A 24312-nucleotide genomic window follows, 5' to 3' on the forward strand; every position below is an offset into this window, starting at 1 on the left:
GGAAGCCTGATGTGGGACTCGATCCCAAGACTCCAGGATAATGCCCTGGGCTGAAGGCAGACACTCAACCGCTGAGCCACTCAGGCATCTCTGGGCCAACTTCTTTCAATTAAGCCACCCTAATCCAAGTTGTGGCAGTATGGTCATCGGTAGACACAATATTTGTTTTTGCCAACAACTCAATCTGGTTTCAGAAAATGGCTACTTGGCCCATTCTGAATTTATATATAGTAGGGGAAAGGAGGCCATAATAAGTTTTTTTAAAAATATATTTTATTTTAATTTAAGCTCAGGTTGTCATCTCAGGGTCTTCAGATCAAGCCTTGCACCTGGCTCTATGCTCAGTGGGAAGTTTGCTTGAGATTCTCTTTCCCTCTCCCTCTGTGATCCCCCACCTCGCACATTCTCCCTCTTAAATTTTAAAACATATTTACTTATTTACTTTCTTATTTAGAGCATGGCATGGGGGAAGGGCAGAGAGAGATCTCCATGCTGAATGTGGAGCCTGACTCGGCTCATTCCCATAACCCTGAGATCATAACCTGAGCTGAAATCAAGAGCTGGTCGCCTAACCAACTGAGCCACCCAGGCACCCCAAGAACAATTTTTTTTCTTTTATTTATTTATTTATTTTTTAATTTTTATTTATTCATGATAGGCACACAGTGAGAGAGAGAGAGAGGCAGACACAGGCAGAGGGAGAAGCAGGCTCCATGCACCGGGAGCCTGACGTGGGATTCGATCCCGGATCTCCAGGATCGCGCCCTGGGCCAAAGGCAGGCACCAAACCGCTGCGCCACCCAGGGATCCCCCAAGAACAATTTTTAATTAAAGACTGCCTCACCCATCTGTTAGAGAAAGTATTGCTTCTGAGGAAGTCATATAAAAGTAAAGGTAGGTAGATAAGAAAGGTTGAAGGTGATAACTCCTTCTTTCTTCCAGCTAATGGAAAGGTTCCATGCCTTGTCTCACTATGTTAGAACACTAGTACTCAAAATGCTTAAAATATAGTAAGACAACACCCACATCATGGATTGTAAACACCATTTCTTCAGTTAAAAACCAGGGCAGGCCCCTTGGAGATGTGGTTGGTTCCAAAGATGCATCAGGGAGATGTGAACCTGGAACATGAAACCTGGAACATATTGTGGTTCCAGAAAGTAAGGACATGCTAAGAACAAACAAAATGCCCGATGAGGATTTGTTGAAAGAAGAAAGAAGTTATCCTGAAGGAGCTCTCCTCATAGCCAAAGGTGGAACAATTTGAGCAACAAAAGAAACGGTGATATTATTGGACTTTAACTCAGAGGACAAAATAAACTTCTAAATCCATAGTATAAATAATCAGTTAGATAAATAGGGAAAGAGCCTCTCTCTACTTGCTTGATGGGATGCTAACCAATTCACAAATTGCTTAATAAAGCCAATTGCAGGGGCGCCTGGGTGGCTCAGTCAGTTAAATGCCCACTCCTGATTTCAGCTCAAGTCATGATCTCAGGTCATGGGACTGAGCCCCTTCTAGGGCTCTGTGCTCAGCCCCTGGAGTCTGCTGGACATTCTCGCTCTCCCTCAGCCCGTCTCTTCTCAAATAAATAAGTAAATCTTTTTAAAAAAATAAAGCTAATTCCATCTCCAAAAAATTAAGATTAAAAAATGGAGGAGAAGGAGGGCACCTGAGTGTCTCAGTTGGTTAAGTGTCTGCCTTTGGCTCACGTCTTGATCCCAGGGTCCTAGGATGGAGGTCCTATTAGGCTCCCTGCTCAGGAGGGAGTCTGTTTCTCCCTCTTCCTCTGCACCCTCCCCCTTGCTCTCTCTTGCACCTGTGCTATCTCTCTCTCAAATAAACAAATAACATCTTAGAAAATAAAATAAATTTTAAATGGGGGGAAAGAGATAGCTCTACCTTATAGAATTCCAATTAGTGTAGAAGGAGATAGGGAAATAGAAAATCACCACTTGCAAAACATCACAGTAATAATTATAGACAAGACCCACTAAAACTAGTGGATGAGTCTGAAGCAACAATTCACATAGTCTCAAAGTATCTATTCAGTAAAAAGGGAACTTTACAATGGAGAAATCTGACAAACCACCTTAAGCAAGTAATCAAGGTCAACATCACCAATAATATATAAGACATAGACACTAGGCATCCGGTGATAGGATGGATGGAGAACATAGCTTCATTGAGGTCATACTCTTCCAAAAAGTATGACCTCAGTTCAATCACAAGAAAACATAAAATAAACCCAAATTGAGGGACATCAGACAAAAAAAAACTGATTAATACTCTTTCAAAGTGATAAGTGCATGAAAGACAAGGAAAGACTAAGGAACTGTTACAGACAGTAGCAGAGTTACAAGCAACCGTTATATTCTGGGTGATATTCTGGAACAGAAGAAGGATATTAATGGGAACTATGCTTATGGATGAGGCTAACATAAGGGGAAGCAGGGTGAGGGATATATGGAAACAGCAACATTTTTGCAATTTTTCTGCAAATCTACAATCAGTTTGAAATAAATTTAAAAGAATAAGTAAAACTATGAAGTATACCTTGTTTGCACTTTTTCCCTATTATAAGGGCTAACATGTGGCCTACAACCATATTTTATTTTATTTTTAAAAATATTTTATTTATTTATTCATGAGAGACACTAACAGAGGCAGAGACATAGGCAGGGGGGGAACTCTGCAGGGAGTCCGATGCAGGACTCAATCCTAGGACCCTGGGATCATACCCTGAGCTGAGGGCAGACGCTCAGCCACTGAGCCACCCAGGTGTCCCCCTACAACCGTAGTTTAATTCCAGGATAAAGTATTCCTGACATGTTTTGGAATGAAAACCTATGATCTAATGACTTTTCTTGATATGGTTGTGGTTGAGAAATAATATATTTAATACATTTGCCAGGCACTCAAGTTCTGCATCTTTACTTTTTGGCAGGGTAAGGGGAAACTCTTTGGAATTAGCTCTACTTTGCCACTGATTCTCTTATGACTGAACTGTGTGACTAGAAAAGAAGAGAATTCCTACCTCTTGCCCTTCTCCAGAGACAAGTTGTAATAGTTAAATAGTAAAAATAATTAGAATTTACTTAAATGTCCTTACCCTCAAAATGAATAAGAGCTCGTATTAAAACAGCAAAGAGATAATAGATGCTTAAGCTTATAAGCACTAATGAGGAGTTTTATTCAATTGCAAGTGTTGCAACCTCTGTACACTTTTCTCTTCTATGTTCTTTAACTGCTAAAAATGCCCTTACGGAGAGATGACCAACATTGTAAAATATGTTTAATTATTTATTAAATCTATGTCAGTTGATGTCTTCTGTATGGAGACTTTGAAATGATGTTTTGAGAGTTTATTTACAATCACTGAAAGCAGAGGGTTCTATAAAACATACAAGGAATTACAGGCTTCTTAAACTTACAACATTTGTTACACATATTTTAACATTTAAATAGAAGCCCATTTTTTTCAAAAGCAATTTTCTACTACTTTCTCATAAAAATATAAAAAAGACAACATTCATAGTTTTAAAAACCCATATTTAGCCCGAATCAAGATTTTTCTACAAATGATAACTCTTTCCAAAGAGCTTAAAAGACATCACAGAATGATGTCATGCGAAACAAAATAATTTCACCACAGCAGAGTATTTTAAGAAACATTGTGCAATATTTCTTTTTAATCTTTCATGCTACACTTCAACTGTGTATATGCTATGTAAACACACCAGATTAGTCCAAGTCATTCATATTTATGCAGTAGAATGTCATATATGACCAGCTGCCATATAAACTTATACCACAATTGCAAAAATGGTAAAAGGCAATCCTTATGAAAGCTTAGAAAAACTTAATAAAAGGCAACCAACATTGCCCTAATTCTCTGTTAAAATTACCTTTGTACCTATTTTTTCCTCTCCTACCTTTTATAGCATAACAACACAAAGATACTTGTATCACTTTTCCTTAAGTTAGGCTTTTAAATGACTCTTTTCTAATACACAGAATTTATCAAAAGGCACCAAGATTAGACTCCTAAGTAGTTTCAGAATTTTGGTTCCTTTTTAGGTTCTTCTGATTGATTTTCCTCAGAAAAAGAGTAACTTTACAGGATACCTGGGTGGCTCATTCAGTTAAGCATTTGACTCTTGATCTCAGCTCAAGTCTTGATCACAGGGTTGTGAGTTCGAGCCCAGCACGAACTTAAAAAAAAAAAAAAAAAAAAAAAAAGAGTAACTCTAAGAGCCAGAAGAAAATGGATGATATAACACAATAACTTGACATTTGTACCATCCAAAAGGTATAAATATAATAACAGGTTCCTTGAGCTTTTCATTTAGGACAAGAAGTCAGAATAACTTTCTGAACATAAACATAAAAATAGGGCACAATTTTTAAGAGGAACACTTCTAATTTTATAGTAACAATGTATTAAATCTTATATAATAACACACAGCCAAAAGCATTAGAAATTCACTGCCAAAAAAAAAAAAAAAAAGAAATTCACTGCCAGATATTCTGATGCATTATCCTGAAAATATGTCTGGTACATAGCACTAACATATAACAAAGGATGGCAATTATCTCACAGGGAGAAAAGATAAGTCTCATCCCCAAAACAGATTTACTGGATTCAGCTTTGATTAAGTTTTAGAGATATATATTAAAAATAAAAAAGAAAAACAAGATTTACTCTTAAAATAAAAAAAGTCTTATATATAATCCATTAATACTCTTTATGCTCTTCTGATGTAAAACATTTAGAAATTTTTGAACTCCAGTAATTTTGACTGGTTACCCTATATGGCCTTAATGTAGTCTAAATACCCCTTTCGAAAGTCACATTAATTTTTTGAGTCCAGCAGTACAAGAGAGATGGCGTTCTATTTCTTTTTCTTCTTCTTTGGTGGTTCATCCTCAGAGCTGCTCTCTGTGCTGGTGCTGCTGCTACTGGAAGAGCTGGAATCTGAGTCTGAATCAGAGGACGAGGAAGAGCTTGTGGAGGAGGATGAAGATGAGGAACTGGAGGAGCTTTCATCAGTGTCGCTGTCCTCTGAGGAGGATGAGGTAGACGTTTCTTCACTCTCTGATGAAGAATCACTGGCTGAACTGTCGCTGCTACTGCTGCTGGAACTGGTTACACTCTTAGACCTAGTAGACAGTGAGGAGTTACACGCACAGGAAGCTGACACCTAACAGATTGTTGGAGAGCAATTTCATGGGGAAGCGATTACATACACTGAAGCTCTGCTAGCATGGAATCACTAGACCCGAAGCGCTGGGGATTGCATAACTGTAGAAATCCCGTGGCAACCACAATGTCCTTTACTTTGGCACTTTAACTATCTTGGACAGAATTCAAGATAAGTACTCCTACTGTACTATGATCCAGGAAGAATAATGTTAGAATAAAGTTGCAGTGGAACAACTGGGCTTTCTTAAACCTCAGGTAGCATGGTGTTTCAACATCTTTACTTTGAATCAGATATAGCTGGTCAACAATTTCTTACCAGTCTAATAATATTTCCTATTCTAATATAGGAGATTTTTAAGAGAAATTATTTACTATTTCCAGGGAGAAAGCCTCTGGAAAGCTGGAGAAAAAAAAGTGAAGGCAGAAAGGTCCAGTTGGGTAAAGAGAGGAACAGATCATGAAATAAGGATGATACTTAATCAGGAATGACAAACAAGAGACTTCAGATCCAAACTTTATCACAATTATTTTTAAAGCATTCTTCCCATTCCTCTCACTAGTATTATTTATTATCCACATAATACTCCTAAAGCCACACATACCTTTTTTTCTTGGTCTTCCTTTCTACATTAGTTTCTCCGATGCTGATAAACATGAAGGGAGAGAGGGGGAAGCTCCTGTTAATAAAGTGATTATACACAGTTCATATAAACCCTTCAGCTATCCCCCAAACTGTCTTTCACTGGAGAAACACTCTGTCTTTTGTGGCATGTACGGAGCCCAGTAATTCTTGTTATAACCTGCCTCTCCCTCTCCCTCTGCCCCTCTCTTACTCCCTTTCTAAAAAATAAAATTCTGAATTGAGTTGCCATTACTAATATTACTATGTAATTGATTAAAATAATATAGGAATACATTACACATTTTAATAATTATCACACATCAAAGTAAATTTATTTGAAATGCATCGATTGTTTTTCTAGCTCATGTATCTCTGGATCTTACTGCTAGATTGTGACAATGTTCAGCATTAATTCAATTCCTGTATTTAACATTTATAGATTTAACCCTAAGAAACCTTCTTACCCTAAATAGATAGATGGAAATAGAGTATTGTTGTAGTGATGTCACTGTTTGAATATCTCCGATGATGTGGTCCACAAGTCACAAAGATGAATCATTAAAAAATAGTTTTATTGGGGATCCCTGGGTGGCTCAGAGGTTTAGCGCCTACCTTCGGGCCCAGGGCATGATCCTGGAGTCCCGGGATCGACTCCCACATCAGGTTCCCTGCATGGAGCCTGCTTCTCCATCTGCCTATGTCTCTGCTTTTCTTTCTGGGTCTCTCATGATAAAGTAAATAAATAATATCTTAAAAAAATACTTTTATTTATTATTTATTATTGGGGGGGAGGGTGAGAGGGAGAGGGAGAGAGAGAATCTTAAGCAGGCCCTATACCTTTTATGGAGCCCAATGCAGGGCTTGATCTCATGATCTTGAGATCATGACCTGAGCCAAAATCAAGAGCTGGATGCTTAATTGACTGAGCCACCCAGTCACCCCTAAAAAATACTTTTAAATTGGTAGCTCAATTAGGTCTTTCTTCAATTTTGCTGGGAAAAAAATTACAAAAGAATTTATTCCCAATAATTAGAGCTATCTACTTTCTTAGTACAAACACCAGTATTTCAAAAATGTCTAAATTTTTATACATGAAGAAAAGGGAAGTAGAAAAGGAGGATGAGCAGGAAAGTACTAACATAAATTTATTTTTGGAAAAATTATATATGAATGTTGATGACCCAAAAAATTGATTACCTGTCTATTTCTGCACAAGCTCTGAAGAACCATCATGTCCACTAACTGGGAGATCACTGCCTGACAAGTCTACCTGTTTCAGACACTATTTTATATATATATAAATGTAGTACTATACTACAGTACTCATGAAGATGCTGCTTGTAATCTACAGCACTGTGTACACCTGACACCTTCCTATTTCAGTTTCTAAAACATGTTTACTTACTTAATTCATAGCAATTTTAAGAGCTTTATTCAAAGCTTCATTCAAAGGACACAAAAGAGTAAATAACACATTTCCAGTTTCTCTCCTACCCAGTTCTCCTAGAAAGGAGCCACTATTACACATCATTTCTGTTTCCAAAAAAAATTCTATTATTCCTTTTTTCTTTTTTAACATAAATAATAGAAATATTACACACATACACATATATATATATTCTGTTCTCTACCTTTGTTTATAGTCTTAAGTATCTTGGATATCTTTCCAGATCAGCTCTGTGAAGATAAAGGGAATGGTATCTAAAATGGACTTGGGAAGCCCTGAAGGGGGAGCACTCACACACTACCTTCCATCCACAAGTGCAGACCCCCACACAGAGACCAGTACCTTGCTCCTCAGGAGGAAGAAGCTTAATTTACTATTCCAGCAGGAGGAAGGAAAATTTTCTTCTTGCCTCGCAAATAAAAACAGCCCATGAGAAACTGTCACAGTCATCCAACGAGAAGCTTGAACTCTCACTCACCTTTCCCAATTTCCTCTTTTCCTCAACAAAACCAAGCCCCTGTCTTTTCTCTGGACTTGCCTATAGCTTGCCACAGTTTGCTTGTCTTGGATTGCAATTCCTCTGCTATTCCCAAATAAACCATTTTGCTGGTAAAATAACTGGCCATTTTATCTTTACGGCTAACAGCTCATATCATCTACCTTGTAGGATTCTTGCTGCCATTTCACTGGCAGCTGAGTCAACAAAGCAAAGTGATAAAGAGCATGGACTGGCTGGTTCAACACTTAATTTTCCCACTTACTGGCTGTGTGACACTGACAAGTAACTCAACTTCTCTAGGCCCCAGGTTCTCCACATGTAAAATGGGGAGAATGGCACATACTTTAATGGTACAGAGGTGATGCTTAAACAAGTTAACACTTATAAGAGCTTAATACACAGCCTGGCACATTAGTAAGCACTCATTAGACATTAGCTAACAGTATAATCTAAATCTGGATAACCACCATGAGCCATTTAGTTGATGAATAAACTCTATCAATAAATAATACTCCTTTGGAAACCACAGGCCAACTTACCTTTGTTGCAATAATAATAATCTGTTTTCTTTTTCTTTTAAAGCTTTCTTTAGTTCTGCTGTTCTTGAAGGCCTATGCAAGTATTTTCTTTTTCCGGTGCATTCATAAGTCCAATGTCCAAATTCCAAGCATTTCTGACATCTTACATGTTGTTTATTTGCTTCACTACAGAGGAAAAAAAAAAAAAAAAAGAACACAGGCCTTAAAATTTTGACTTGACATTTTCTACCTTGAAAATATAAAAATATGAACATTTTTAGGTCAAAAGTAAAAATATTTTTATACTTTAAATTGTTTATTGTGTTAGATTTAGTCACAAGGCAGTATAATAAGTACATGGACCTTCAAAGTTAGACAGAACTGAGTTCAAATCTTCATTCCTTAATTCCAATCTAGTAATGGCAGACTAGATAGCTCAGAAATAGAAAAGAATGTCAAAACATTTTTAATAATCTGCTTGAGGCATCAAAGAACTAACAATGGGGCAAAGAACAAGTAGCCATCTCTGTATTTAAGTGAATTTTTGTGCTGGGAATGTTTGCCCAACTTAACAGGATAAACCTCACTTACAAAAAGCTAGGAAGACAAACTATCCAGAATTAGGCCTCTGAAGAGTTATACCCTAAGAATAAACCAATTGTATATGGAATACAGTCCAGCTCTTGGTTTCCATTCAGATCGTGATCTCAGGGTTGTGAGATTGAGCCCTAAGTCAGGCTCCAAGCTCAGTGTGGAGTCTGCTTGATACTCTTTCCCCTCTCCCTCTGCCTGTCCCTCTCTTGCATGTGAGCTTTCTCTCTCAAACAAATAAATACCTGAAAAACAAAACACCCTGAAGAAACTACCCAACAGGTACCAGAAAGACTAAAATTAAAAATATTTTTTTTTTTTTTAATTTTATTTATTTATGATAGGCACACAGTGAGAGAGAGAGGCAGAGACACAGGCAGAGGGAGAAGCAGGCTTCATGCACCGGGAGCCTGACGTGGGATTCGATCCTGGGTCTCCAGGATCGCGCCCTGGGCCAAAGGCAGGCGCTAAACCGCTGCGCCACCCAGGGATCCCAGAAAGACTAAAATTAAAAACTGATGATAGCAAATGTTAGCAAGAATACATAGCAAGAGGGACATGCACCCACACATTGTGAGGATGAATGCAAACTAGTACAACCATTTTGAAAAAAATTTACTATAGTTGAAGAGATGCACACTCCATGATTCAGCAATTCTACTTATAAGTATTTATTTATATAATAATAGAAATCACTGCAGTACCACTTGGGTGGCTTAGGTCAGGATCTCAGGGTTGTGAGATGGACCCTTGGGGCAAGCTCCATACTGGGTGTGGAGCCTGCTTAAGATTCTCTCTCTCCCTCTTCCTCTGCCCCTTCTCAGCCACCCCCCATCGTGTAAGCACTCTCAAAACAAAAACAAAAGCACGGAATTAATGCACAGCTATACCAGATAACATGTTTAAGAATATTGGTTTCTTTTATGTAGCTCTTAAAATTTTTTAAAGAATCATAACCTTACAGAAAATTTGTAAGTATCATTCAAAGAACTATTTTTCCTGAACCATTTGTAAGTTGCCAACCTGATGACTTATCAACTCACAATTCTTTTTTTTTTTTTAAGATTTTATTTATTCATGAGATACCCAGAGAGAGAGAGAGAGGCAGAGACACAGGCAGAGGGAGAAACAGGCTCCATGCAGGGAGCCCGATGTGGGACTTGATCCCGGGTCCCCAGGATTGCACCCTGGGCCAAAGATTAAACCGCTGAGCCACCCGGGCTGCCCAATTCTTTTTTTTTTTTTTTTTTTTAAGATTTTATTTATTCATTCATGAGAGACAAACACAGAGAGACAGAGACACAGGCAGAGGGAGAAGCAGGCTCCTTGCAGGGAGCCCGATGTGGGACTTGATCTCAAGACCCCGAGATCACACCCTGAGCCAACCAGTCATCCCTTGGCCAGCTTATTTGTAGAACATGCTTCAAGTTGCTTTTAAGCTCACTTATAGAGCTCTCAGTAGGAAGCTTCAGTTCCCTGCCTGTTGTCCTCTTTATAGGGCTGTTCATAACATGGCTTTCTCCAGAGGGAGTGACCAAGACAACTTAAGAATGAAGTCAGTCTTTTATAACCTAAGTTTAGAAATGACATACCATCACTTTTGCAGTATTCTAATCGTCACACAGACCAACCCTAGTATAATGTGGGAGGAAACTACACAAGAGTGTGAATACCAGAAGGCAGGGATCATTGGGGGTCATTTTGAAGGTCAACTACCATATCTGATATCTCTACATGATTAGATTCTGGCCATGCATCTTTGACAGAAATATAACAGAAGTGTGCTGTCCTCACTGTATTCCTACCAGGTGACAAAAACTACAATTTGTCTTATTATTGCACTTTGATCTCCTGATTAAGGAGAGGTATTACTACATTTCTTTTTTTTTTAATTTTATTTATTTATTCAGAGAGAGAGAGAGAAAGGCAGAGTCACAGGCAGAGGGAGAAGCAGGCTCCATGCAGGGAGCTCGACGTGGGACTCGATCCCGGGTCTCCAGGATCACACCCCGGGCTGCAGGCGGCTCTAAATCGCTGTGCCACCGGGGCTGCCCAATTGTGGTGGTTTTAAATTAATGTTCACAAATTCTTTGATACTCCTTACTTCAAGAGGTAGAGCCCTAATTCCTCTTATCTTGAATGGGGCTTAGACTTAGTGTCTTGCTTCTAACAGAATAAAGCAGAGTAATGGAGTGTGACTTTGAAGATTAAGTTATCTAACTGCCATGTCATGCAGACACTTGAACAGCCCACACAGTGAGAAACTGAGGTCTCCTGCCAATAGTCCCATGAATGAGCTATCCTGGAAAAAGGTCTTGCAGTCCTGGTGAAGCCTTTGGATGACTGCAGTCCCTTGCAACATCCTGACCAGGACAAGGGAGAACATGAGTTAGAACCCTCAGCTAAGTCATTCCTGGATTCCTAACCCAGAGAAACTGAGAAAATATATTTTGTCAGAAGCCACTAAGTTCTGGATTTGTCATACAACTGTAAGTGAAAACTAATATAACAACTAATAACTGTTTTGTGGGTTGGTATAAAGTACATAAATATCCTGCCCATTAAATTTTTAGTTCATTTATTCATTTATCAGTTTGAACTCATATTTTTCTATTTTATTCAGTAAATTTTATTCAATGACTTACGATCCATTACCACAATTTATCTTGATACTCAGATTGTCCTAGATGTGGTCAGTGGAAAGGAATCCTTTTAAGTTGGATTCTGTATTCTTTTGACACGGCTTCATTTGGGAGGCACTTTTTTGTTTTCTGGTACAACAAAATATTTCAGGCTTATCTACTTTCCCTGTACCAGCCTGAAATCAGACTGATGGAGCCCTAATAACATTTAGAGTCACATTTTTCTTTCCACTTAGGCTGACACTTCACACCAAATTACACCTCCCCTCCCTTATGTAGATGTTCTTTCCATTAGGGTGACAACTTATGCTAAATTGCTCCTGTGTGGACACCTTCCTCACCTCGCTTGGGATCTCATACCCTACCTGGGATCTTGCCCTCCAATCCTGCTGACATTATAGATCCCTTCCTTATCCCCACTTCAGTCCCAGTACTCCAATGCCAAGTCAACCCTCTGCATGAAAGCCTACCCTGTTCCACACTACTTAATAGCTTTAGGCATAACTTGTTCAAGAAGGGAAGAGGAAAAACTGTAAGAATATTCGTAACAGCATAATCCTCAAAACTGGAAGTAACAGGGCAGCCCAGCTGGCTCAGCGGTTTAGCGCCGCCTTCAGCCCAGGTCATGATCCTGGAGACCCAGGATTGAGTCCCGCGTCCAGCTCCCTGCGTGGAGCCTACTTCTCCCTCTGCCTGTGTCTCTGTCTCTGTCTCTCTGTGTCTCTCATGAATAAATAAATAGAAATCTTTAAAATAAATAAAAATAATTTTAAAAAATTGGAAGTAACATTGAAGTAGAGTAGATAATTTATGGCATAGACTACAGTGAAATACAGTATTAAAAATGAACAAATTTTATAGTTTAACTTGTATAGATCTTAGATCTAAGAAGCCAGATTATTCAAAAGAATCCAAATTGTCTGATTCTGTATAAAGTTCAAAGACAGGAAAAATTAAACTCCTGTGCATAGTAAGATGGTAAAAGCACAAAGAAAAGCAAGGGAAAAACTACCATAAATGTTGGGTCACTGGTTTCCTTTGGGAAGGAGGTAGGAAGTCATGACTGGCAAAGGCCTTAAAGGCTTTCTGGCATATTGGCAATTTTATTACTCGATCTGGGTGGTAGTCACATGGAATTATCCCTTTATAATAATGTGTTAAGTGTCATAATTATGTTGTTTGAACTTTTTTGTATATGTGTTGTATTTCACAATAAAGATTTTTAAAAATCTTGGCTCTTTCACCACATAGCTGTAGGCTCTTTGGCAAAGTGATTTTGGAACATTAGTTTCCTCCTCTTCTAAGAAAGTAGTAATAGGGCAGCCCGGGTGGCTCAGTGGTTTAGCGCCGCCTTCAGCCCAGGGCGTGATCCTGGAGACCCGGGATCAAGTCCCACGTCAGGCTCCCTGCATGGAGCCTGCTTTTCCCTCTGCCTGTGTCTGTGCCTCTCTCTCTTTCTCTATGTCTCTCATGAATAAATAAATAAAATTTAAAAAAAAAAGAAAAGAAATGTAGCAATACCTACATTACTAGGTTATTGTGAGAATCATGCAAAATCATCAAAGTATAATCATGGCTTATACTTACTGGGTGCCAGGAATTTAACTAAGTATCAGCTATGCATAATCACATCCAATCTCCATAACAACTCAGTGAGTTTGAAAGCATTATCCTCACTCTATAGACTGGGATGTTTATATAGCAAGCAGTAAGGCATCTGGCGTACGTAATACACAATTAATTGGCAGTTATTATTGTCAATCTACATATTAGGCTAATCAATTGTGTGGAATAATAATACAAGGAACTTTAAATTTTCTCATACCATGGTTGCATGATAAGTTGCTGGGTTCTTAATTTTGACTGATAGCAGTCACCTCTTTTATCCCTGGAGAACACATAATTGGTGTTCAGTAGATATTTGTAAAATGAATGATTGCTGAAATAGTCAAGTGTTTAAGAGAACATATATTGCTTATTATGGGCTTTTTCATTAATTAATTCCTGCATTGTGGGCCAGGTTCTGTAATCTTGACAATAATTTAGTTTTAGCATGTGTCCAAAATTTAAATTGATTCTAATCTGAAGAAATAAGGTTACAAGTGAAGAAAAACTATGTCAGTAGATGTAATATTAAAAGATAATAGGGATCCCTGGGTGGCGCAGCAGTTTAGCACCTGCCTTTGGCCCAGGGCGTGATCCTGGAGACCCGGGATCGAATCCCACGTCGGGCTCCCGGTGCACGGAGCCTGCTTCTCCCTCTGCCTATGTCTCTGCCTCGATCTCTCTCTCTGTGTGACTATCATAAATAAATTTTAAAAAAAATTAAAAAAAAAAGATAATAAAGACTCAGGTTTTTGTTTAGTAATAGTTCTTAAATGTTACCAAGCAACTGCCAAACCCATGACTGTAATTTCAGATCTTATCTTTTTTTTTTAAGATTTTATTTATTTGAGAGATGGAAAGAGAGTGAGAGAAAGCACAAGTGGGGTGAGGGGCACAGGGAGAAGCAGGCTCCCCATTGAGCAGGGAGCCTGATGTGGGGCTTGACCCCAGGACTCTGGAACCACTTAGGTGCCCCTCAGGCCTTATCTGAGTATCTAATGTCATAGTGAATTTTTAAGAGCAACAATAATAAAACACTCTATGGCCTTAATATTAGCTTTTGAGGCAAAAGCTACCACTAACACATTTAACATATACAGAATTATAAGATGCACTGCAGAAATGTCCACAATAGCCAAACTGTGGAAGGAGCCTCAGTGTCCATTGTAAGATGAATGGATAAAGAAGATGTGGTTTATGTATACAATGGAATATTACTCAGCCATTAGAAACGAGAAATACCCACCATTTGCTTCAATGTGGATGGAACTGGAGGGTATTATGCTGAGTGAAATAAGTCAATCGGAGAAGGACAAACAACATATGGTCTCATTCATTTGGGGAATATAAAAATAGTGAAAGGGAATGAAGGGGAAAGGAGAAAAAATGAGTGGGAAATATCAGAAAAGGAGACAGAACATGAAAGACTCCTAACTCTGGGAAACGAACTAGGGGTGGTAGAAGGGGAGGTGGGGGGGGGGGTGACTGGGTGACGGGTACTGAGGTGGGCACTTGACGGGATGAGCCCTGGGTGATATTCTATATGTTGGCAAATTGAACACTAATAAAAAATAAATTCATTAAAAAAAAATAAGATGCACTGCAGAAATAGTAAATTCAGAAACAAAGATAACTTGTAAAAAGTGCAAAATCATGACTCTCATACAAATATATATAAAACAAACATATGTTAAAGGTTTTATTTAATCATTAATTAATAAAGGAATCAGTAAGATGGTGCAACTGGTTCAAAAGAGAATTCAAACAATACACATATATATGCAATCAGGAATGCTGAAATATTTGAATTTACAGATAGTTAAAAACTAGTTAATAGCTACATTGCAAGAATCAACTGTACATTTTTATGGGTAAAAATATGTTCTACCAGTTTCCTACAAACTTAGAGTTATAAAATTGCTCAAAGACAATGATGCATAGGCCCTTATAGAGTCACATAGCCAGGAAGAGTGGATTAGACAAGACACCTAGTAATCTTTGTTTTGAAATCCATTTCAAAGCCTTTCACAATATTTCCTAACAAAGAAAATACAATTGGTAGTGTGGGGAAGCCTCTTAGAATCAAGGAAATAAAGTCTTCTCCAATCATAGGCTGTTTTCCCAGTATTAAGAAACTTATTTTTTTAATCAATTTTATTATTTTTTTAAAGATTTATTTATTATCTGAGAGGAAGAAAAAAAGAGAGCATGCATGGAGCAAGTGGAGAGGGGGCAGAGGGAGAGAATCTTCAAGCAGACTCCCCACTGAGCACAAAGCCCAATGTGGAGCTTGATTCCACAACCCCATGAGATTATAACCTCAGCTGAAAACAAGAGTCAGAGGCTCAACTGGCTGAGCCCCCCAGGTGCCCCAATATTAAGAAACTTACAACTTAAGATGCCACCTATTAAAAATATTATCCACCAGCATTGTGGAGTTTTCTGTTGTTATAAATAGAATATTCACAAATATCTAAAGCCTATCTACGATTGACATATTTTAAATATTAATTCTTTTTGAAAGAATTTATTTATTTATTCATGAAAGACATGGAGAGACAGAGGCAGAGACACAGGCAGAGGGAGAAGCAGGCTCCATGCAGGGAGCCTGATGTGGGACTCAATCTTGGGACTCCAGGATCACACCCTGGGCCAAAGGCAGGTAGATGCTCAACCGCTGAGCCACTCAGGTGTCCCTATTTTAACCATTAATTAATCACCCCTAAAAATACCAATCTTTCAGAGTGCTGAATGAGGCAGAACTATAATTTCAAAATAAATAAGATTAGCATTTTTTCTAACCATATGGATACCCGATTCACAATATTACAATTCTTTTTTTTATTTAAGATTTTATTTATTTTAAGAGATTTTATGTTTTTATTCATTAGAGACACACAGACAGAGAGAGGCAGATACGTAGGCAGAAGGAGAAGCAGGCTCCTTGCAAGGAGCCTGACATGGGACTCAATCCCGGGATTCCGGGATCACGCCCTGAGTCAAAGGCAGATGCTCAAACACTGAGCCACCCAGGCGCCCCTAAGATTTTATTTATTTATTTGACAGAGAGAGAGAGAGAGAGAGAGAGAGAGAGAGAGACAGCATAAATAGGGGGAGCGCCACGGAGAGGTAAAGGCAGGCTTCCCACTGAGCAGAGAGTCTGATGTGGGGCCTGATCCCAGGACCCTGGGATCATGACCTGAGCTGAAGCCAGACGCTTAACTTCTTGAGCCACCCAGGAGTCCCTACAATATTCTATTTCTATATTCTAAGCTAAGCCCTAAGGAAGTGTTCTAGTGGTATAGGCTTTTTATGTGAAATGACCTTTAATACCTAAAATAGTAGGACATGCCTGCTACATTGATAACCTATTGATGGCAGAGGTAAAGAATGGCACTCTGCATATGATAAGATATATATTCTTAACTGCTGGTAAGAATATAAGTTGCACCAACTTTCTGAAGGGCCATTTAGTAACTAGAAGAAAAATCTTAAAAATGTACATCAAAAAAGATAGTATAAATGATGATTATCCACCTGGAAAATTCCTAGGAATCTAAAACAGAACTACTTAGTAAAGTCACAGGATACAAGGTCAATATACAAAAGTCAATTGTATTTCTACATACCAGCAACAAACAACTGAAATAAAACAACTGAAATTTTAAAAAACACCACTACAATACAGATAACCCTGATGAAAGTTGTTCAACACCTCTACACTGAATTATAAAACATCAGTGAGTTAAAGTATTCATAAAAAATGAATACACACACACACATACTCATGGGATCAGAAAACTTAAGACTGTTAAGGTACCCTTTTTTCAGAAGCTGTTTTATGACAAAGGTGCAAAAAAGGGGCATCTGGGTGGCTCAGCATTGAGCATCTGCCTTCGGCTCGGGTTGTGATCCCGGGGTCCTGGGATTGAGTCCCACATCTAGCTCCCTGCAGGGAGCCTGCTTCTCCCTCTGCCTATGTCTCTGCCTCTGTCTCTCTGTCTCTCATGAATAAATAAATAAAATCTTAAAAAAAAAAAAAAAGATGCAAGAAAAATTTGGTAGAGAAAAATGTCTTTTCAACTACTGGTACTGGAATAATCAGATTGTGATGTGCAAAAAGACAAACTGAAAAAGTCTGCCAGTTTCCAATAAGGTTTCTAATAAAGTTACTATATGGTCAAGCAATCCACTCTTAGATTATTTACTTAAGAAAAAGAAAAACTTAAGTTTACACAAAAGACTATATGGGGGGCCCTGGATGGCTCAGCTGGTTAACTGCCTGACTCTTGATTTTGGCTCAGGTCATGATTCCAGGGTTGTGAGGTCAAGCCCTGCATAGGGCTCAAGGTGGGCGTGGAGTCTACTTAAGATTGTTTCTCCCTCTCCCTCTGTCCCTCCCCTCCCCACACTCTGGCACAAACTCTCTCAAAAACAACAAGAAAAATATACATGATAGCAGTTTTATTCAAAATAACCTCAAACTGGAAACAATAAAAATATCCTTCAACTGGCAAATGGACAAACTGGTATATGTATACAATGGGATACTATTAGAAACAATTTAAAAAAGAAGAATGCACTATTAATACATGCAAGAACTTCAGTGGATCTCAAATGAATTAATTAACCAAGTGAAAGACACTGGACTCAAAAGGTTTATAGATTCTATTCACACAACATTCTAGAAAAGGTAAAATTATAGGGACAGAAAAAAATCAGTGGTTTCCAGAGGCTGAGGGTGGGGTAAAGGGTTTACTTACAAAGGCTCATGAAGAAATTTTTCATGATAAAATTGTTCTATATCTTAATTTTGGTAATGATTATCTGACTATCGGTATCTGTCAGAATTCATAGAACTGTACATTAAAAAGGATAAATTTTGGAGCCCTTGGCTGTTGGTAGAATATGCAACTCTTGATCTTGGGATTATAAATTCAAGCCCCACAATGGGTGGAAAGATTACTTAAAAATAAAAAAATCTAAAAATAAAAATAAAAAGAGAGTGGCTCAGTTGGTTAAGCATTTGTTTCTTGATTTAGCTCAGGTCATGGACTCAGGGTCATGAGACTGAGCCCTACACTGGGTTCTGGCATGGAGCTTGCTTAAGATTCTCTCTCCCTCTGCACCCCCATGCCCCTCCCCTCCCTCACTTGCTCACACATGATCTCTTTCAATAAAAAAATGAATTTTGTTAAATGTAAATTAAACATCAGTAAACTGGATTTAAAAATGTCTATATCAGTTAACCGAGAATAATGGATGTATGCAAAAATTGAGTTGTATATTTATTATAGGAGATACAATGTGGTTTATAAGAGTAAACCTGATGGTAGCTACACTTGCACGGAGCATAGCATAATGTATAAACTTGTGGAATCAGTAGTGTATAACTGTAACATAACATTGTGTGTCAACTATACTCAAGAAAGAAAGAAAAGAAAAAAAGAGTAAACCTAATAATTATGCAAGAGCAAAGGAAATGGCCAAAAGTTATTGTTTATCCATAAAGAACACTATGAGGCCATTTAAAATGTTAAAAATGGGGATGCCTGGGTGGTTTAGCAGTTGAGCGTTTGCCTTCGGCCCAGGGCATGATCCCGGGGTCCCAGGATCGAGTCCCACATTGGGCTCCCTGTATGGAGCCTGCTTCTCTACCTGTGTTTCTGCCTCTCTCTCTGTGTCTCTCATGAATAAATAAATAAAATATTTTTTTAAAAAAAGTTAAAAATGACCTGAAAGGTTATACATTAAAATGTAAAAATGATTATCTTTGAGGTATGATTATAGCATATTTTCTCATTATCTGTATTTTCAACTTTCCTATAATGAACATGGATTGCATGTGAAATCGTAAAACAAATCATAAAAGATATTTTTCAAAGGAACATATAACTAAAGAATACAGTAGAGTGCCAAAGGCCTATAACAGGGCAGCCCTGGGGGCTCAGCGGTTTCGCACCGCCTTCAGCTGAGAGTGTGATCCTGGAGACCTGGGCTCAAGTCCCACGTCAGGCTCCCTGCATGGAGCCTGCTTCTCCCTCTGCCTGTGTCTCTGCCTCTCCCTATCTGTCTCTCATAAATAAATAAATAAATAAATAAATAAATAAATAAATAAATAAAATCTTAAAAAAAAAAACAACAACAAAGGCCTGTAACAGAAACATCTAAACCTAATATAAATAAATGCCTTACCAAAATAAGCTGAAGCTTGAGAAAAATATCAAGAACACAAATTATTTTGTGTTTTAGCTATATTTAAAGCTATTTTTATTTTTTATTTTTTTATTTTTTAAAGATTTTATTTATTTATTCATAGAGACACAGAGAGAGAGGCAGAGACACAGGCAGAGGGAGAAGCAGGCATCATACAGAGAGCCTGATGTGGGACTCGATCCAGGGTCTCCAGGATCACGCCCTGTGCTGCAGGCGGCGCCAAACGCTGCGCCACCGGGGCTGCCCCTAAAGCTATTTTTAAAGAACCAAAAAACGGATAGCTCATTATTCAGGGTGCTAGGTGAACACACCACCAATGTGATGTTGTAGGCTACGAGTAAAAGTAGGATTATTTTAATTTTGCTTCCGTCTTCACTCAAACACAATTATATGCATGATTAGAAGAGTAGAACTGAACCCCAAGATAGTGAGGGGTGGGTAACAGAGCCCTTCTATCCATTCTGAATATGTTTAAGTCACACAGCCCAAGTAACTGCTCCCTAAACATACCAGAGATTTTCCAGGTGAGATGACTGTACTGCTGCTGGTAATCTGAGAGATCCTGGCAAACAGAAGTGAAAGACTGGAAGTAGGCAAATGCAGTTTTGATTTTCAAAGTGGGGAGAAAGGTAGATTCCACAAAGTAGAACACTGAACTTGACATCCATTCCAGGCAAAATTCTGGCTAGATTTATTAAATCCATTCAGAAAGAAAAGCCCTGATCACCAACTATCAAATCATTATACCTAATACCCTTATTGGCTTTTGGGTATTTGAATTTCAATAAGGCATCTTGGAAAGTCTCTTACAACATCCTTGTGAACAAAACAGAATAACTAGGTAGATCAGTTGATCATCATGGACAACAGACTACTGTTTAATAGGTTGAAGTAAATGTATAGAGAGGTATCCAGTGATGGCTTGAGGCCTTGGTCTTCAGTTTGGACTTGTTCAACATTTTAGAAATGACTTGGGAGGGCACAGATGTGCCTATTTATCCAACCTGTAGCCGACACAAAGCTAAGAGAAAGGGCTAATACAAAAGATGACCAAATGAAGATCCAAAAAGGTCTTGAGGGCAGCCTGGGTGGCTCAGCTGGATCAGGTGGATCACTGCCTTCAGCCCAGGGCGTGATCCTGGAGACCCCAGATCAAGTCCCATGTCAGGGTCCCTCCATGGGGCCTTCTTCTCCCTCTGCCTGTGTCTCGGCCTCTCTCGCTCTCTGTGTCTCTCATGAATAAATAAATAAAATCTTAAAAAAAAAAAAAAAAAAAAGGTCTTGACAGAGTAAAACTCAGTGTCAAATCTAACAAGATGAAATTTAACAAGGGTAAAAGTAAGTCTAACACTTAAGTCCTGAAAATCAATACAAGACAGAGGAAGCCTGACTTGATGGCAATTGATCACACCTTGATTAACACTTAGGTTTTTTTTTTTTTTTTAAAGATTTTATTTATTTGAGAGAGAGAGAGAGAGAGAGAGCGCAAGAGAGCGAGCACATAATGTGGAAGAGGGGAAGATGGTGAGGGAGAAGCAGACTCTCCACTGAGCAGGGAGCCGGACATGGGGCTCGATCCCAGGACTCTGCGATTATGACCTGAGCTGAAAGCAGATGCTTACCTGACTGAACCACCCACGCATCCAACACCTAGGGTTTTTAATTAACTGAAACCACAGTTTAGGTCCAAACCTAGGAAATTAGAAAGGAGCGGGGTTTAGCTTCATAAATATTATTTTCCCTTCAGTTCCACATAAACTTTTTGACAGATTTGAAAAAGCTAACGGGCTACTTTAGGAGGTAAGTATGTCCTTCCTGAAGGTCCTCAAGCTAAAGTTAGATAATTCCCCTGGATGATGAAGACAGTACTGGAATCCAGTGGAAGGTTTAGCAGAAGAAATGACCCCAGATAGTGCCAAGATTCTACAATTTACTTACATATAAGCAGATGTAATTACAATTAACAAACTGAAAGTAATTTCATTTCAATTGATTTAAAGTTAACTCCCTGAAAGATCTGCTGAATAAGAAGTTCAAATTTAGGCTGTCTCTCTCTCTCTTTTTTTTTCTCTTTTATTTCCTCCCTCCCCTCTACTAGTCCAGAGTCTTAAAAAAAGAACAACAGTACTTTCTCAACTTCTTATAACCAATTTAAAAAAAAAAAAGTCTAAAACTTGTTATTATGGAATATGTGCTTTTTATAAATAACATTAAAACTTTCTGATGAACACAAAATGATAAGTAATGGTTCCTCTTGTTTCTCCCCCCAAAATATTCCCCAAACTCTACCAGATTCCCCTAAATGCTAAAAGTCTCCTTCTCCAACTCCCTGAGGATTTACTCTGTATACCATGACTACTTTTATTATACACCATTTGTTTTCTTGCCAACAAGACAAGAAGCTCCTAGAGGTAAGATTTGTCTTTTATTTTTCTGTGTAGCTCATGTACAAAATACAGGCATTCCATAGAAAAACAGTATTTGTTCAACTTTCTATTACTTCTGAAATAATAGAAATACTCTTTAGATGCTAAAAGTCTTTCACTTCATATTTAAGTGGACATTGCTTGGTTTTGTCACCCTAGTGGCAAATTATTATCTATTTTAAAATTTAAAATAATTTAAAATTATTATCTATTTTAACTACCTATCTAGCTTATCATTGGTTTATAGAGATCCATCCAATTGTGCTGGTAAAAGAATGAGATCTGCAAATCAGAGCATCACAATCCCATAGACATGATTCAATCTAGACAAATGATATGCTATCAAGTTGAAGTTGAGAGGATATAAAGGACCAAAGATAGTGAGCCATCTTGAGACCAACGGAATGAACCTATCCAAGTGTGGAACTAACACTCAAAAGAACAAATCTGAGTGTTAGAGACCCTGGAAACCCAATGTAGCACACCTATTGTTAAATTCACTCTATTCATAACCTTAGAATTGTCTGACTTCAAAGCCTTCTCCACCAGGCATACTACTCTGACTCCCTAGGTCTTCATCTTGATGCTCAAAGAACTCTTCATTAGGTGTGAAAGGTAGAATCTGATGGAGAGAAGAGAAGGAAAAAAAACAATAAAAAATAAAAAACAGAAATGTAAAAAGAAACACACACATATATATGCAAGCAGACTATGAGTGATATGTTATGGACTTGCAAATGGTAACAGCATGAAATGCTAAGAGAATGAAAAAATGGCAGATTGTTAAGGTGTGCAGGGGGGTAGAAGAAAAAACGCTTTACAGTACAGGGGCATTTTGGACAATACCTGCATTATGTGTCCATGGCACTTCTTGTGCCACAGTCTCTTGGTCACCAGCTATTATCGCCAGCTTTCAGTTCTTAAAAACTAACGTTCTTGGGGAGCCTGGATGGCTCAGTCAGTTATGCAGTGAACTCTTGATTTCCACTTAGGTCATCATCTCAGGGTCAGGGATCCAGCCTCATGTTTAGCTCCAAACTGGCTGTATAGCCAGTTTAAGAAACTACTCCCCCTCCCCCTCCCCGCCACTTCCTGGGGTGGCTCGGCGGTTTGGCGCCTGCCGTTGGTCCAGGGCCTGATCCTGGAGACCCGGAATCGAATCCCGTGTCGGGCTCCCCGTGCATGGAGCCTGCCTCTCCCTCTGCCAGTGTCTCTGCCTCTCTCTTTCTCTCTCTGTGTCTATCATAGATAAATAAATAAATAAATACATCTTAAAAACAAACAAACAAACAAACAAACAAAAACACCCAAAACTAAAGTTCTTTTCTGTCTCAAAGGAATTATGGTACCGTCTAATGCTTTTCCCCCAAATGTTCTCACGTCTGGCTCTTTTCTCACACTTTCAATCTGTTTAAACGCCACCTCTTCAGGGATGTCTTTCCAGTCCTACCAATGTAACCTGGGCCTTTCTTTCCATCACCTCTTATTTCCTTCAAAGCTCTTAACACCAACTGTATTTACTTAAAATGTTCAGTTTATCGACTCTTAACGAATGGAATGTAACTTTCCTGAAAGCAGAGATTCCTATCTTGAACACCTCTTTTTCTTCACACCCAAAATCTGACAGCGAGAAACAGATGATGAATCAGTTATTTATTGAAGAGAATAAATGGCAGAAAGCGAGAAAATAACTCGGGCGGAAAACCGGCATTGTGGTCAGGCTGCTTCTAGGGAAGGCGATAGGAAGGGGGGTAGGAAAAGCCAGCTGGGCTGGAAGCTGCAGAGCAAGCTAAGGTTTACGTCGGTGAGAGCGGAAGGGGTCCCTTTAGGCTTCCTCCGGCCACGCACAGGGTGGGCGGCTGGGGGGGCCAAGGGGCATACGCCACTTAGTGCCCAACTCCTCGGCGTCTCCAGCGCGGAAAGCAAACGCTGGGCTCTCTTCAGACCCTCCCCCCAACACACACTCACCCACCCCGCAACCTGGGTCCCGCCCCGTGGACCTTACGCAGTCATCTTCCACGCAATCACTAGCCCTTGGACACCAAACTTATCACCCGGGCCGAGCCCCTGTGGAGCAGCAACAAGTGAGAGGCACGACCACCCTCCGCCCGTCCACACGGAAGATCCGATACCAGCCCCGCATCCCGGCCCCTGCTCACCCGCCGGCTGACGCGCTTCTCCCCGCCCCCAGCCCGCCCCGCGGCCCTACTCGGGGCCTCACTTACGCTTGTCTCCGAGCTATGAGCCGATGCATGGGAGTCGCCATCTTAGCGCGGCTGAGCACTGCCGCGCGGGGTTTTGGGAAACTCCTCGGAAGGGGCGGGGACTTCGACCCCGGCGTCCGCCTGCGTGGGCGGAGCCAGTGAGGCCTGGAGGTCTTCTGGGGCAGCCTTTGGGGTAAGCTACGGATGGGGAGGTGGTGTGTCTCGTCCCCTGTGTGGGTCTGTAGTTTAGAAAAGAAGAAAGAGGCCGGTTGTCTCCCATGAGCTGGCTTTTGAAGGATCAGTGCAGGTACATTGCGTGGAAAGGCAGGGAGAAA

The 24312-nt window shown here is 39.3% G+C and overlaps 1 protein-coding gene across 3 annotated transcripts; it reads right to left on the reverse strand.

Annotated features, from left to right (window-relative positions):
- Positions 1 to 3170: 3170 nt before the first annotated feature.
- On the reverse strand, positions 3171 to 24105 carry ZCCHC10 (zinc finger CCHC-type containing 10). 3 transcript variants are annotated; one of them, XM_038552152.1, is made up of 4 exons: positions 23999 to 24105; positions 8315 to 8479; positions 5810 to 5884; positions 3171 to 5164 (listed from the first exon to the last, which is right to left on the reverse strand). In XM_038552152.1, exons 1-4 carry the CDS (start codon positions 24037 to 24039, stop codon positions 4897 to 4899), a joined length of 549 nt encoding a protein of 182 aa, XP_038408080.1. In that variant the 5' UTR covers positions 24040 to 24105; the 3' UTR covers positions 3171 to 4896. The 3 variants fall into 3 exon arrangements, with proteins under 3 accessions (XP_038408080.1, XP_038408078.1, XP_038408079.1); XM_038552150.1 differs by lacking the exon at positions 23999 to 24105 and adding an exon at positions 19858 to 20512; XM_038552151.1 differs by lacking the exon at positions 23999 to 24105 and adding an exon at positions 19858 to 20484 and having other exon boundaries at positions 5810 to 5851.
- Between the last annotated feature and the right edge of the window lie 207 nt (positions 24106 to 24312).

This window comes from Canis lupus, chromosome 11, assembly GCF_011100685.1.
Source record: "Canis lupus familiaris isolate Mischka breed German Shepherd chromosome 11, alternate assembly UU_Cfam_GSD_1.0, whole genome shotgun sequence".
NCBI classification, from domain to species: domain Eukaryota; kingdom Metazoa; phylum Chordata; class Mammalia; order Carnivora; family Canidae; genus Canis; species Canis lupus.

What these genes read in the sequence shown, in the direction of transcription:
- ZCCHC10 (XM_038552150.1), bottom strand. Translation starts at nt 20,051, where the DNA reads ATGGATTTAATAAATCTAGCCAGAATTTTGCCTGGAATGGATGTCAAG. An exon ending in TCTCACCTGGAAAATCTCTG is followed by an intron (nt 8,480 to 19,857) that starts GTATGTTTAGGG and finishes TTTCCTCTGTAG; the next exon opens with TGAAGCAAATAAACAACATG. An exon ending in TTATTATTATTGCAACAAAG is followed by an intron (nt 5,885 to 8,314) that starts GTAAGTTGGCCT and finishes CTTTATTAACAG; the next exon opens with GAGCTTCCCCCTCTCTCCCT.